The sequence below is a fragment of the Strix aluco genome, chromosome 2 (assembly GCF_031877795.1).
Source record: "Strix aluco isolate bStrAlu1 chromosome 2, bStrAlu1.hap1, whole genome shotgun sequence".
Taxonomy (NCBI): Eukaryota; Metazoa; Chordata; class Aves; order Strigiformes; family Strigidae; genus Strix; species Strix aluco.
In genome coordinates, this window is record NC_133932.1 from 50,255,887 (window position 1) to 50,271,697 (window position 15,811).

General features: G+C 44.0%; 1 protein-coding gene across 2 annotated transcripts in view; it reads right to left on the reverse strand.

Moving 5' to 3' along the window:
* Positions 1–14,643, reverse strand: part of SMS (spermine synthase) — a 51,372-nt gene extending 36,729 nt beyond the window's left edge. Inside the window, exon 1 of one of the 2 annotated variants that reach the window (XM_074814654.1) lies at positions 14,466–14,643. In XM_074814654.1, the coding sequence (XP_074670755.1) occupies positions 14,466–14,517 (52 nt within the window). In that variant the 5' untranslated portion in view covers positions 14,518–14,643. Of the gene's footprint in view, positions 1–4,299; positions 4,588–14,465 lie in introns of those variants that run through there. The other variant, XM_074814656.1, reaches the window with a different exon arrangement.
* Between the last annotated feature and the right edge of the window lie 1,168 nt (positions 14,644–15,811).

Consider the following 15,811-nt stretch of genomic DNA (forward strand, 5'->3'; position numbering starts at 1 on the left):
AAAATGTCATAAATTTTAAAATCCAGAGCTGAGGAGAAACTTCAGGCTCAAGTGCCTGTGTTTCACATGTCCTAGATTTCCTTTAGGCACTAAAACAAATGAAGAAATAATTTTTAAAGAGAGACAAAAAGGCACTACAGTTTATGGAAAGCAAACAGCTTCATCCTACTAGCTCCTTCCAGAGATCACTATCCAGAGAAGCTTCCACAGAAATACCACAGGCTCAGAGTTCAGAATGACAACAGTTGCCTAAACTGTCCCTTTTCCTTCAACAACTACAAAATAAACCTATGCCTCAAGAATTAAAGGACCCCCTCCCAGGACACCCCAAAGCCCACTTTCATTACCCCCCATGACAAAGAAGCTAGCTTTTGCCTGACATGTTAACAGATGCACATAAGAAACAACTGGCTTCAGCAACACACACCTCCCGGGTATTAAGTTTGAAAGTCTCCTGTCAGAACCACACCACCTCCTCCAGAAGAATCCTTTGTTTTGTCCTTGCCAGCTCTGTGAAAGCAGGAAACAGCAGGAAGCAGAAATCTATACCAAAATTATTCCTTTCAATCAATTTGCATCTGGGAGAATCAACCTCCTCACATTGACTTATACACAGAGCTCAACAAATCCCGCATGGCATGAGGCTTAAAAAGGGCAGCAAGTGGGAAGTCATCTACTATTTATCCATCCATGAGAAAAACAGATCATGAAGTTTCCCTGTGCACTTACTCCATTTTACTATTCTGTATTACAGGAAGTTAAGAGTAGAAGGCTGCTTTTTTCTGAAGTTTCCACAGAACATCTCCCACACTCCTACTCTGAGGACTTCCACCTACATAGTGAATACAGGCAAATCAAGCTATAATACTGTGCCATCACAGCATGTGCATGAACTTACTGGCACATGCATATAATCACCACAGTCAATAAGTTACATGGTGTATCCAAGTGTCATTTTGGAAATTACGGGTAAAACAATCATGAATCAGAATGAGCTCTCAAAGTATTAAAGATACCCAGCTACCAACAGGAGAATTCAACCCTCATTCTTCCCCTCCACTACCATCACCTTTACAACAGTTCAGACTGCTAAGAGAAATACACACAAAACACACCCACATGAGAGGATAAATCTCTCTGCCAGACACTGTAAGTCTTTAATGTAGTATTTGTAGCATTTCTGAGAGCACGATACTTTTTCATCTTATACCCAGCTAAATACTGTATGTTCCTCCTGCAATGATCCTCTCCTCTTCCTACTGTTCTGTACAAGCTAAACACAACCCACCTCTTCCCTCCCCACACATGCTCCACAGCTACCAGCCACCTTTTCCCCAAAGCATGTAGCTGACTTGGGACTGAATTCCTAATGATTTTGTGTGTTAACCAATGACAAGCTAAAGCTGCACTGTCACCAAACAGAGCACTCCCATCTTCTCTCCTGCCTCTTCCTTTACACTCATGCACCAGACTCAACTAGGGGGATAGGGGGGTGGTGTGGTAAGCACCCAAAACCAGCTTGCAGTATGTATTTTTAAGAGCTAGTACTGACATAAGAAGGTGCAAGAGGGAAGGGTGAAAGACTGCTTAAGTCAATGATGCAATCATACCCTCTGAGCAAGCCTGTAGTTCACCTGAGGTCTCATTTTTCTACATACAGTCAATCCTGTGTACATCCCCCTGGCACAGCCAGGTCAGGTAGCTACAAAGGAACAGCAGAGGTTGGAAGGGACCTCTAGAGATTCTCATTTAATCCCCTGCTCAGAGCAGGCTCAATGACAGCAGGTTGCTTAAAGCCACAAGCAGTCAGGTTTCTGCTGTCTCCACAGATAGAGACTCCACTGCCTGTGGCTAAAACTTATTTCCATGTTCAACCACTCTCACAAAGAAAAGTGTTTTCTTATGTTCAGATTGAGCTTCACGTGGTCCAATTTGTGCTCACTGCCTCTTGTCTTGTCACACAGAGCACCACTGAGGAAAGTCCAGCTCTGCCTTCTCTGAAAAAAACTGATGGGAAGAGTAAATATATATATAACATATATATAATATATATATAACTTTATTGACATGGCATTTAGGGACATGGTTTAGTGATGGACTTGGTAGTGGTAGGTTAATGGCTGGACTCAATCTTAAGGGTCTCTTCAAACCTAAATGATTCTATATGGTTAAGATCCCCCTGAGCCTTCTCTACTCCAGGCTGAGGAGTCCCAGCTCATCCATCCTCTCTTTGTATGACAGATGCTCCAGTCCTTTAAACATGCTCATGGCCCTACACTGGACTTACTCCAGCATGACCAACTCTCTCCTGTACTGGGGAGCCAAGCACTGGGCCCAGCACTCCAGATATGGCTCAGCAGGCCCGAGTTGAGGAGAAGGATAACTAAGCTGAAGACAAAGCTGTTCCCAGCCTGTACCTGTGTATGGGGTCATTCCTTCCAGGTGAAAAACTTGGCACTCCCTTTGGTTGAACTTCACTGGGTACCTGTGGACCAGGAGTGCCTACAGTGCATCAAATCACTCCCAGTTTTGTCTCACCTGCAAGCTTGTTGAGGATGCACTCTGTACCAATATTCAGGTCATTAATGAAGGTATTGAAGTGCATTGGCCCCACTATCGACACCTCCTTGAGTATACTACATCTGACTGGCCTCCAGGTGGACTTTGTTGCTGATCACAACCTTTTGGAGCAAGCAGTTGTTTTCCATCCACCTCACTGTGGATTTCTCTATACTGTACTCCCACCGCTTTGTCCATGAAGATGTTATTGGAAACAGTGTGGAAAGCCCAGCTAAGCTACAGAAAAACAGCAACTGCTACTCTTCCCACCTCCAGCAAGCCACAGAATGCCAGCAGGTGGGTCAGGCATGATCTCCCCTTTGTAAATCCATGTCAGCTACATCCAAACACTTTTTAGACCTCAACAGATTTGGAAATAGTTTCCAAGAGTATTTGCTCCATCACTTTCCAAGGTATTAAGATAAAGTTGACTGGCTGTAGTTTCCTGGAACTTCCTTCTTGCTCTTTTGAAGATAGGAGCAATACTGAATTTCTTTCAGTCCCAGATTCTTCTCTCAGATGCACCGAGAGAATCATTGCACAGTAACATATCTACAAGGAACCTGGTCCTGGGTAAAGAGTACCACACACCTTCCACAATCTACACCTACCTTAATCCCTCATCTTCCCTACATGCAGGAATATCCCAAAGTTGGCTTGTCTTCCCTCTGCCAAAATGAGGTGTGTGGAAGCACAGCTTCAGACAAAGGAATGCAAGGTGAAAAAATAGAAGCTATTTCAACTTTAAGACCCCCTTTAAAAAGCTGAACTTTTTCTTGTAGTTTCAAAAAACACTACTGTAACTTTAGTAATAATGGTAACTGAAGTAACACAAAATATATACAGGCTTTCAGATGGCACTAGCACAGAAATATTTTCTAAGGTAGCTCATGCAGTCACATATCACCTTTATGGAATACCTTAAACCTTTGTCCAGATCTCCAACATTAATGTAAAGAGACCAGAGCTATATAGCCACTTTGCCCTAGCCGTTCCTACACAATAAAAATTCAAGTTCAGTGTACACACCAGTGAGTCACTACTTAAAAAACACTAAGCAAGAATTCAGCCAAAAGTGACTGTATGGATAGTGAACAGGAATAGCTGTGCTTCAACTTCTGCAAGCAGTGCAAAGTGCATGTGTATATAAAAACATAGTTCCCAGAGATACAGTCTCACTAACATAAAACCATGTTTTCCCCACTTCCTCCTTTGAGCTCTGATACAGAGATTTTTCTTTTTCAGTTCTTTCATAAAAGCAGTGTAAAATTCTGTAATCACCCTTAAGGGAAAACCCTACATAAAACCTTAAGTTTTCAGCAACTATAGGTCTATCAGCTCCATCTACTTCCATAACAGAAAATACATTAAAGTTACTCTTTTACCCTTCTTCTACTCAACTGGGACAACCAAAAACTTGGATTTGCACATAAAAATAGAAGTCACCTTGTGTATTGAATACCCCATGTTTTCTGAACCTGAAGTTCCTGAAGTCTTCTGTAACCTCAGCCTCACTAAAAATACATTCCAACATCAGTGAGGTTTAAGCCTTACTGTTTGTGCATCAAGGGGACATTTCCAGTTGCAGGATTACACTATTAAAACCATCTATTATCAGACTGCAGAATAATGGCACCATCACATCTCAAAGTACCACCAGTAAACACAGAGTGAGACTGATCTGAAACAGTTACACACAACAGCCATGATCTTAACTATAAGGTCAATTTTGTAAGGTACCTTATCATTCAGAGTTCAACACATGCAAACAGCAGGTTTGGTTCCACATTCAAGTAGAAGTGATGTGGCAGAACACTTTCATTGGCAGCATTTAAAGGCAATATTCCATTTCCATCTAGTCTTTAAGACAAAAACTTTTTTGAAAAGGTTAAATAGGGAGCTTCTGCTACAAGTACAGATAATGCAGTTACAAGAATTGATTATTTCAGTACATTCAATCACAAAACACCACAACATGGAGTTTAATTAAATCAGTGAGAGCAAAACATAAGGTTTACTAGACTATATCACAGCATTCCCACTCTTTATCTCAGTCTCCCATGAATTTTCAAACACATCATTTAAATGAGGAAGTAAAGAATGCTAATAAGGTTGGACAGTTTTATTCCTCATCATGTAAGATTTCTGGTACAAAAGTTTTCTTAGAGACAAGGATCCTTGTATCAAGGAGCTTTTCTCTAATGTGACCTCTGCTACACATCAAGCCTGCAGCAGAAGCTGATCACCATTACTGTAAAAAGGATTCAAGTATACTTTGTCATTTTTTCTCTAAATTAATGTCACATTCCTGGCATCATTGGTCATCTGGTTTATGGTTTGGTGTTAATAACCATGCTGTTCAGCGCTTTTGGAATACAGCAGAGGCATGCAATCTAGGTAGAGGGTACAGCAGAGAGCAGATCAGAGTAAAGGGGCAGAATGAACACCACAGATTGTACCAGTTGCACAACACACTTTTCTGTTTTACCCTCCTCCCCTTACCAAGATAGCAACCCTTCATGTGAGCCAAACCACAAAGCAAAAGCATCAAAATAAAACTACGTTCTCATGCTTTAATGTAAAGTTAGTCACTAAGCCAATATAAGTGTCACCTAAACAAATCATTTTCTTGCTTGAATAAAGCAAGCACATCACACATATGAAATTAGGTAAACTAGAAAGTGTTTTCAAGCACAAATGAAGACTTATCACTGCAACATACATATTAAAAGAACCAGAAGAAAGCATTTGCTACCAATTTAGAGCTCATTCACACTTGACTAACTTAAGGTTAGTTGTGAACATGAAAGTGCTTATTAATAAATTTTATAACCAGGGGCCACTTTTTTCCTGTCAGCCCACAGACTGACTTCCTAGTTACTATATTCTTGACTTCTGAGAGATCAGAGCCTTACTGAAGGTATTTTGCATTTTATGAGCACTCAGGAAGGATAAATCCTACTGACCAGTTGAGGACATAAGTCTGTCTGCGGGACTGTTACACATAGAGCCACACACTTGTGTACAGCTTACTTTATTAACTCATGCAGACTGACTCAAAGAAGGCTTAAAACATAATCTAAATGAAGCAGCTCAGCTTTGTTATTAAACTTTTATTACATGTAGTATTAAATGCATTCTCTAGTCTCCAAAATTCTGCCATCCAGAATCTGTACCCACTCATTAGACAAGGAATACCAGTCAAGAGTTCAGGAAGACAGCAGGTATATGTTGCCTCTGCATTATGCCATGGTCTTGCACAGTATCTGTAGGAGCCAGGATACATCATCCACAGAAGTCTCTGAAAATCTGTACCAGTGCAAAGAGATAACCAGTCACAAACACTAGCCTACAGGACAGCTCAATTATTATGAGCATCATTAATATCCAGAGACAGGAAAATAAACCCTTCACTGGAACAGTGGCTGACTACAGCAGAGTCAGCAAAGTCAAGGTTAATACTTGCAGCATGTCCAAGTCTGAAGCTACTTTAATTGAAAGAGTGAATACAAAGGATCACCTTCCAAAGTTTACCTTGATTTGATTTGCGCAAGTATTTGATTATCATCTGACATGACTGAGGAGTTACTTGTGAAATCAAGCACTGCAAGCACACTTTTCCTGGCTTGTTTACTGCACAAGTACAGGGTTCCCACTCACAGATTCATCAACATCAGAAGGCTCACCCCTGAAGACTTCTGCATCATGATGCACTAGCAAAGTTTAAAAATAACCCACCACAGGGACCTATTCAGGGGTTTTTCCTTGTTCACTTTTGGTAAAACTTCAAGCCCCTCATGGCTGCTGAAAGCACCTGAGGGACCATTTTCAGCTGGCTATTAGAGGAATGCTTTTCAGTTAGGTAGGGCAACTCCTACAAGAACATTCAAGACAAAAAAATAAGACACCAAGCATGCCAGATTGACAGAACAACTCTGAAGAAGCTATTTAAGTACTGCCTCTTCAAAAACAAAGTCAGAAAGAGGATAAAAGCAGCGAAGAACTGCCAGGTTACCATACCTTTCACAGTAATCACATGCAGAGTTAAATAATGTTTAAAGAGTCTCTCCCATTCACTGTGACATTTACAAATTACTTCTTTCTGTATTTTTGATAAAATATATGCTTTAAAAGTAGTTTTCCTATACCTAGCATCTAATTGCAGATAGTTACAATGTGACATCCTATTATGGTTAACAACTTTTTAAATGCAGATCTTCTGGAATGGTGCACAGCTTACCTGAAGTTCTGTCACTCTCTGGTAACTCTGGAAGAAAACACATTTATAGGCCTCCACAAGTAACAGTGGCTGGCACTCTGTAAGTCACATTTCTGTTTAATAATCACACTATAGTTAAGAAAAAAGCTTTTAACTTTTTTCCTTTCTCTAATTGCTACTTTACCCTGCAAGATTCTCACAGGTTTTTACACTTCATACAAATTCACTGTACTTTAATACAGAAGCAACACTTGCTTATCTAGAGACAGACATGTGAAATATTTGTCACACTGTTCTGGACAACCCACAAACAATATCTTGTCTCACAACAGACTTCCAGACTTGCTGCTTGGTCAAGTTTAATTTTGCCATGGAAAGACAGCATTTAATTAAACTTCTTCCAACACTTCAGCCGAACAGATTATCAGAGCTGAGTAGTAGGCAAAGAGGTAATCCAAAGGCATTTGCAAACCAACATTCTCATACATGAGTTTGGCATACCACCTTGACACAGTATTTACGCACGCAGAAAATTTATTTCATATGATGTGTAGCTTGAGCCTTAACACCAACAAATCTGGTTGCAACGTCTCAGCTTCAATAACTTCATTTGTCTCTCCCAGTAATTCATAAACTGAAGTCCATCAACTGGCATGTAAAGAGTGTTCACATTTTAGATGTTACCACCTGTTGAAGCATCTGTAGCCCTTCCATCCAAAAAGGCAGTAAGAGAGAAAATGAACTTGGTAACACAACTTCAGCATGCCCAAATAATACCAGCTCTCCTGTTCACTCACATCTCTCAAGCCACTTACAGCACCTGGAACCTGACCATCTTCTATCAATGTATGAAGCAAAGTGATTAGTACTTGTTTTATGTACTTTTCTCTCCTTGCAAGGATTTTGCTATTAAAAAGGCATGGGCAGAGAAGTGCACCTGAAATGGGAAATACTGATGTTTCAAAAGCAGTCTTTACTTCCTGCAGGAATTTGTTCCATAGCCTCAAGCCAGACCCTCATAGAAAACATCTCCCATGCTGTTAACCTCCACCTTTGCATGCGACAATTCCTTCATGCCTGAGCAAGCAGCCATTCAGTACCTGACATGATGTTGGGGAATCAGATAATTTTATTTTCAGAGTTCCATTCATAAAGCATTTTAATCTTCAAAACTGGAAACTGACAAAAGGAGGGAATGAGTTCACAGCAGTCCTTACTGCTAAAAATGGAAAGCTATTAATTCCTGTATTAACACCTCCTGACAAGCCCCATTTGTGCTCTGACACACAGCAGGCCAGTTCTTGGTCCAGACCTGTCAGAACTAGACTGTGGAGACCTGCAGGGCTCAGCTTAAAACAGCCCAGCCAAGAGCACAGGCTGAGCCCACACCACTCACAGAGGCTGCTAAGGGAGCACAACTAAAACAGATCCATTCCTGAGCTGCAGCTACAAGCTAGCTGCAAACACACCTTTAGCCAGGGTTGATAAGAGGTTCCAGAGGCATTTACTTGAGTCTTGTTTAATCTTTATTCACATTGTCTTCACATACAGATCATAGTTAAGGAGTCAGCAAATTTTGATAACATACCATAAATCAATAGGGTAAAGAGATAAACATATCATCTGCATGTTATCACTGTAATCAGATGTTTCAGCACTTCAGACAACCCAGTACTTGACAGAACCAGTCAAATTGAGCTACAAGGCTCAGAGATGCCATTCCCCCCACAGTATGTTCCAATATACTTAATTTGTTTTTACTGCTAACTGCAGCCAGCTCCAGCCACAGAACCAGAGTCTGCCTCCTAAGAAAAACAACCCCCTAGCATCTCTAGTATGTTAGGCAACAAAAACACCCATTACAGAGAATATTAATTTTAAAATAACTATATACAGCCAAGTGCTCAAAAGTTCTATTGATGAGTTCTTAATTTATAATCTTAGAAACTGCTAAGTATTTAGTATTAATTTAAGCCTTCTTCCTCTATACACAAGACTGACTGACTGTGGAAGAACGCTGCAAGAGAGGGCAAGTTTCCAATGCCAGTCACCTCTTCCTGCTTTCTCTGGCATTTCCACACTCAGTGTGGAACAAACCATGACTCAACAGCTAGAATTGCTGATTATCTGCTTAAACCAAATCAGCACCAATTCCAAACTGTCTTTAGTACAGCAGGATACAGCTCACACAGAAGCAGCTGAACTCATGTAGTTTCCACATGTAGAGGTTTCAGAGATGGTAGAGCCAATACAGCACCCCTCCTCATCATTTAGTTCTCTTTGACACTCCTGTTAGGGAGACTGTCCCCTCAGGCATTTTTTTTCATTAGTCCTTGAAGTAAGGAAACTCAACTACAGCGCTCTAAACAGATGCAGAACTAAAAGCTTTGTCAACTCTTGCCCCCCTCCAAAAGTTTAGATCAGCATAGCCAAGAATAAACACATAAAACTATGGTCCTGCTCTATGAAGAACATTAAAACTTCCAATCAAAACAAAGACAAGAATGAAGATATTAGCTTAACTGCATGTAATTCAAATATTTAACTATTTGATAGCTTAAGTAAAAACTTCATTACTGAAAGAACATTTAGTAGAGTAACTTAGAACACCTTATAATCAAGATTCTTTCAGGACACATGTACAACCAGTTATCTATTACACTTAAGGATGTCAAACACCGGAGTATATCATGGAGTATTATTAAACAGCTGTAAACAAAAGAAACAAGGATGTGAGGGTTATTTAAATCTTTACACCTCTGACTGCATACTAAAGCTTCACCTGACAGCATTCCTGTCTGCTTAAAAATAGGCCAAAAGTCTAAGACATCAAATTGCCAGTAGAGTTAGTGGCACTTTCTTACCTTGTAATGGATGCTTCAGCTGAGACATTTTATGTAACTTTAACTTATAAAGCAATTAGTGTCTCCCTTTGAAAAAACCTCCAAAAGAAAAGTTTTGCAAATCAAGTTTGTCTCCAATAAGTGCAGTTATGCAGCAAAACACTAACCAAACTATTAAAGTTTTAAACAGTTTTTGTAAGTCAAATCCAATATACATGACTGCAGTTAGATTTTTCTTTCATACAACTTATTAGTAAAGACTATCTCTTAATATGTTGTCTACATCCAAGAACATTTAGACATGAGTACTGCAGTCATTAGCCATTTTTTATTTACATGTATTCCTACTGATGACAGGCTTGATTTTCCCACCAAGTTTTTCCCCACATGCAGTGTCAGAATTGAGCAGTGGATCCTGAAGACAGGAACAAAGCCACTGACAGAGGGCCTAAAGAGTAGGCTCATCCCACAAAAGGTCATTCCTTCTTCTATCTCCATGAAAATACTAATTTGAAGAAAAACAGACCATGTGCGTATACATATCCACTTATCCTTCTTCTCAAAAAGCCAAACATTGCCTCACCTGCCCTGACATTTCCATTGTGTGCTAATTCACACAAGAGTTTCATAATAATTTATTTCAGTAACTGCATCAGCTCAGGTAATCACTGCTCTCCACTACCAGCTCACTCATCTGTGCCCTGGTCCTGAATGTTGTTGGCACAACTGTTTGTGCAGCTGTACTATGAACTGTATAATCCATCCAGCAATAATCCCATACAGTAAACTTTGAGTTAAAGCTGGTTTTCCAACAAGTTCTTACCCTTTGAAAGAAACTTTCTGAAGTAAATAAAAAATCTCAAGAGTCTCCATATTATCTTTCCCTCCCCTCATTAAAGAAACCTGAACATTAATCATTTCAATACTCAAGAACCAAGAAAACTAAGCTTATATGGTACCTTCATGCATGGACAGAAACACTCCCATCTATGAGCAGATTTACAACAGAGTAATCTAAAAATCAGTTCTGTAAAGGTGTAAGGCATCAAAGCATCTACATACTTCATCATAAAGTCCTTTAAGTAACTTGGAGTCTCAAATTCCTCATTTACAACTGACTAATAAAAATGTCATTAGCCCAGAAGTGAAAGGCATGACTAAAGCCTTCTATGCCCAAATTAAGGTAGGCGAGCAATCCGCATCAATTTTTGTAAGTGTTAAAGCACTCTTCTTGCATTTTAGGATAGGGAACAAACACTATGCTGCTTGCCTGATGAAGTTGTCAGCTTATCTCAGGGGCCACAGATAAGCAAGATACTTCTGCTCAAAGAACTGAGCTCTACAGCTACTACTTTAATCAGCTTTTGCTGAGACCATCACAGAAAGTCAGGTTATGTTACCCAGCTATCAAATATTCAGCTCTGCTTATATTCAACTGCCTGTTACTATTTTTAAAAACTGATGGGATGCATAATTAGGGAAGGTATGGTTCTGAAGACAAAAGGACCTTTTTTCTTTTGACCAACTTGTAAATTTTGTAGTACATTAAAAAAATTTATTGAAGGGTTTGAAGAAAACTGACAGCTTTTAGTAGAGAGTACCTGGCTTCATTCATCTCATGCAGCCCCGCTCCCAAGACAGTGCTGTGTTCTCCCCCGTCTCAAACCAGCCCAAGAGGACTCGTTGTCTTTAACTCTCTACACCCATGTTTTCACTGGCATTGCTGGCATCTCTCAATACCTCCAACCACCATCAACTTTACAGAAGTGATGATGGCAAACACTAAGAAATGCCTACTATTCCAGTTATCATTCTCAAGATCTGTGCTGAGTACATATTTCAGTCCTGAAGAATGTATGTGACATGCACCACAGTCCAATAGCCCAAAAGAATGGTACTGCCTGAAGAAACAGGGCTGCTGTTGAAAGGTTTTGGCACATCCCAAGTCAGCCAGCAAGTGGGACTGACTCACCAGAACCTACACCATATTCTGTAGCACGAATAGTTGCTAGCTAATAGCTGCACAAGTATTAACACATGACAAAATCCCATCTTCCTAATGCAGAGCTGTGTCCTCCAGATCTTTTCACTGACACAGAAAGACAGCCTCCCTTCTTTACTCCCCAAGAACCTCAAAAGAGTGAGGATGAAGACAAGACACACACAGAGCACAAAGGAACAAACAAAACCCAGAAAAATGGTAACATCTCAGAAATACCATCCTTTACAGTCATGTTCAATCTTGATGCTGGACAATACCAGTGAAGCCTTTCTTCCCTTCCGGATTAGGAGAACACTGGATAGCTCTGTGCTAACACCAAGAACCATATTCAAATTATTTCATCAACCATATGTAACAACTCGCATATAAGCAGATTCTTAAGGAAATAAGACACCATAACCACATACAGTTATTACAAGATGCATTGCAATAAAACACGAACTACTGAACAAACTTGCTTTCATAAAGTCTTGCCTTCCTACAAGCTATATAATTTAGCAGCTATATTAATACCTACTAAAAATACTTATTTGTCAAAAACTGAAGGCACAGTTAATGTTTTAAGGAATAAGGAGTGTGCATTTATCAAAAACTTAACAGACTCTGCATTCTCCAGAACATAAAGATGCAGCAGCTTCAGCTGAGATGCAGAGGTAACATGTCATCCTCACAAGATCAGAAAGGCCAAAACCACACATTTCATTTTACTAAATGCCATTTCATAGCATTCCAGACCATTCAGAAGTTTTATTGTCCATGGAGCTTACAAGTAAAAATCTCAACTGATGACCCATGATTCAGCACTGAACTCCTTTAACTCAAACTACAAACATACATTCACCAATTTTTCCTCTATAGACAACTCTACGTTTTGGGCCATAAGCACTAAACAAGAGGAAAAACTCCACATGAAAAGTACAAGCCAACTTCAGAGCTGTCATGGGTGGAAGTAAGTTCTCCACATCTCACTGAAAATGTCTATTATGCTGAAACAAACATATGAAAGGAAAAAAGCTTCTTCCCTCTTTTGATCTACACAGCAATACTTCCACAGTTGGTCTGTAGCCCCATCCCCAGTTAGGCACAATCCATCTTGACCAAAGATCTAAACACTGTCTTCAAAAGAAAAGGGAGATGGTATAGAAAACCAACCTGAAATCAAAACAGTACTTAAGACTGTTATCACACTATTTAATTAATGACTTTTTTAATCACAGAGCAGCTAATATAAGTGCAACTTATTTTCAATACACCTAGTCCTACTCTTTTCCCTGGCAATTCTGACTCTTCTGCAGAAGCCAGTTACTGATATAACCCTTGAACCCATGATAGTTCAGGGAACTAAACAGGTAAAGAGGTCATTGCAGGGGCTGTATGGTATCCGTGAAAATTGCTTTTAGACTGGTTTAGCTTCCCAATTCTGTTCATGATAGATCAGTCAAACACAAGGTTCAAGTAAAATGTCAGGACTATCTCACCCACCATTAGAGTGACTGAACTGCACTATAAAAAATTCTCACCATAAAATGGAAAATGGAAGACTTTCACCACGAAACACAGCAGAATATCCTAAAGGGCACTGTTTGGGAACAACTCCATGATTACCTTCCCCCTCTCTGCTCCTGGCTCTGAAGCACAAATGCAGCAAGACCACGAAGGGCGCAGCACGCAGCAAAGCCCCTGGGGTCAGGAACCTCTCTCTCAAATCAAGCTAAGGATAGATTTTATCTGTAGATGCGGGGAACTGCCTTCACACCTCTCCGCCTCCTTCCAAAAAGGGAAATAAAAAGAGAGGGGGAGGACACGGAAGGCCAGCAGGCCCCCGGAGGCTCGCCGGGCCTGTCCGCGGGGCGGGGGGGGCGCGGCGGGGAGGCCAGGCCAGGGCAGCCCGGGCTGGCGGCCCCGCGCAGCGCTCACCGGCCTCGCCGCCCGAGGCAGCTCCCCCCCGATTAAACCTTTTCGCCCATCTTGGCCGTTGAAAAACGTGGTGGTTTCCTCGGTTTCTGGCTCGAACGTGCCCCCTACAGCTAACTGCTGAGTAAAGCGCTGGAACGGCCCGCGGCTCACCCGAAGCCGAGTTTCATTGCTAATCACTTCCTTCGCGCTTTTGCAACGGGGTTAAGAGAAATACCGAAGTGACAAGACATTCACCCGTCGTACCCGTGCCCCACTCCGTGGGAGCTGTGAGCCCGTTTCATCGCCCCCGCCTGAAGCGCGGTGCGAGGGCTGCACTAACCGGGGCGCCGGGCCGAGGCGGGCTTCGCGGGGAGCCCCGGCGCGGCCGCTCGGAAACGTCCAGGCCCACTCGCCCTCCCCCCAGGCCCGCGGCGCCGCACCTCCCGCCCGCCCGCTTGCCCCTGCTGCCGGCGGGGAAAGCCCGCCCTGCTGCCGGCCGGAACGCACCACCGTGACCGCCCGGGGCGGGGGCACCTGCACACCCCCCCCCATACACACACACACACACACGCACCCCCCCGTCCCCGCACCGCCGCTTCGCCCCGAGCTGGCCCCGCGGCACAGCGGGCTCAAGGCGGGAGGCCGCAGCGGGCCGCCCGCCTGGCCGGGCCGGTGCGGGACGGGGGCGCGGAGGCACGGCGACCCCGGGGGCACCTGCCCGCCGGCGGGGGCGGGTACCGGGGACACGCGGCCGGGCAGGCGCTCCAGAGGGAGGCCCGGGGGAGGGGGCGCCCGCGCGGGGCCTGGCGGGCGAGCGCGCCGCTTCCTCGGCGGCGGCAGGGGCGAGGGGAGGCGGGGTGCGACACACCGCCGGGCGGGGGGAGGGGGGGGCGACGAGGAGGGACGCAGCCCCCCCCCCCACTCCCTCTCCCGCCGCGGCGGTTACCTGTGGCGCCGAGCAGGAAGTCCAGGGTGCTGTGCCGCGCTGGTGCTGCCATAGTGAGGTAGAGCCCTGTGCCATGCCTGGAGGAGGCGGCGGCGGCAGCGGCGCGGGGAGTGCGGCGGGGGAGCCTATATGGGCGCGGGGGCTGCAGCGGCGCCGCGGGGGTGGGCGCGCGCCGGGCGGGGCGGGGCCCGGCTGGCGGGGCGGGGCGGGGCAATGGCGGCGGGGCGGGAGGGCAGCGGTCGTTGGCGGCTGGCGGGAGGGAATGGCGGCGGCGGCGGCAGGGGGTACGGGGGCTGTTTGCGGCGGGAGCGGCGGGCGCCGTGCAAGGGCGGTGTGTGGCAGCGGGGGCTGGTGCCGGCCTGGCTCGGCGGGGCCCCGCGCTGCGGGGCGGGGATCGCGGCCACTGCGGCGCGGCCGCCCCTCCACGATGGCTGCGGCTCCTCAGCGCGGCGGCGGGTGCCTGTGCCCGCGCCTGTCGGGCCGCCGCCTCCCACCTCAACCCCCCGGGCTGGGGCTGAAGTGTGAGTCCGAGAAGTACCCTCCGGAGCCCAGATGTTCTCGGGGATTCAGTTCACTGCCCCCCACCCCCAGCGAAGTCCCTCCATGGTGTCCCGGCGCTAAGGCCCCCCCCGGGTCAACTCCCAGCAGCAATGGTGGCCTCAGCGCCGGGGCTGCCGCGGGGCTGCTGGTCACCCGCTGCCCTTGCTGGGCAGGGAGGGTGCTCTCGCTTCCCCTGGCCTCAGAGGGACCATCACCAGAGAATCTTTAAAGCCTTTCATTTAATGTCATTTTTTCTTACATAAAGGATAACTGTAAAATAGCGTGCTGAAGCCACAAACGACATAAGCCACGTGTAGTTACAAACCCAGAAAAATACCATCTAGAAGTAGTTAATGATAGGACTGATGTTTAACTTTGTTGGTTACCACGAGTTCTGCCAGCTCTTGGTTCCTTTCATTTCTTTGCAGGATAGAGATCGAATTTGCACAATACCATGGCATCAGTGATTTCATGTGATTCCACAATTAAGAGGTTTGCAAGTAATCATTATTCTGTAATCTGATGTGCTACCGTGATTATTTCTGTAAATGGCAATAACGTTTTTTCAGCACAAGCTTACAGTATCCTTGTTTTGAACAGTATGGTTCCACACATGCATCCTGAGCAAAGCAAAAACATTCACTGGAGATACACAAAAAATCAAAAGAGGCACAGGCATCTGCAGGTCTGTAATAACTACACTTTCATCAGCTGGTGTTCATTTGACACAGAAGATCTCTGAGAGGCTTTTTTTTTTTTATCATTTATTAACTAAAATGTAGGGGTTTGCAGATTCTCATTCAACA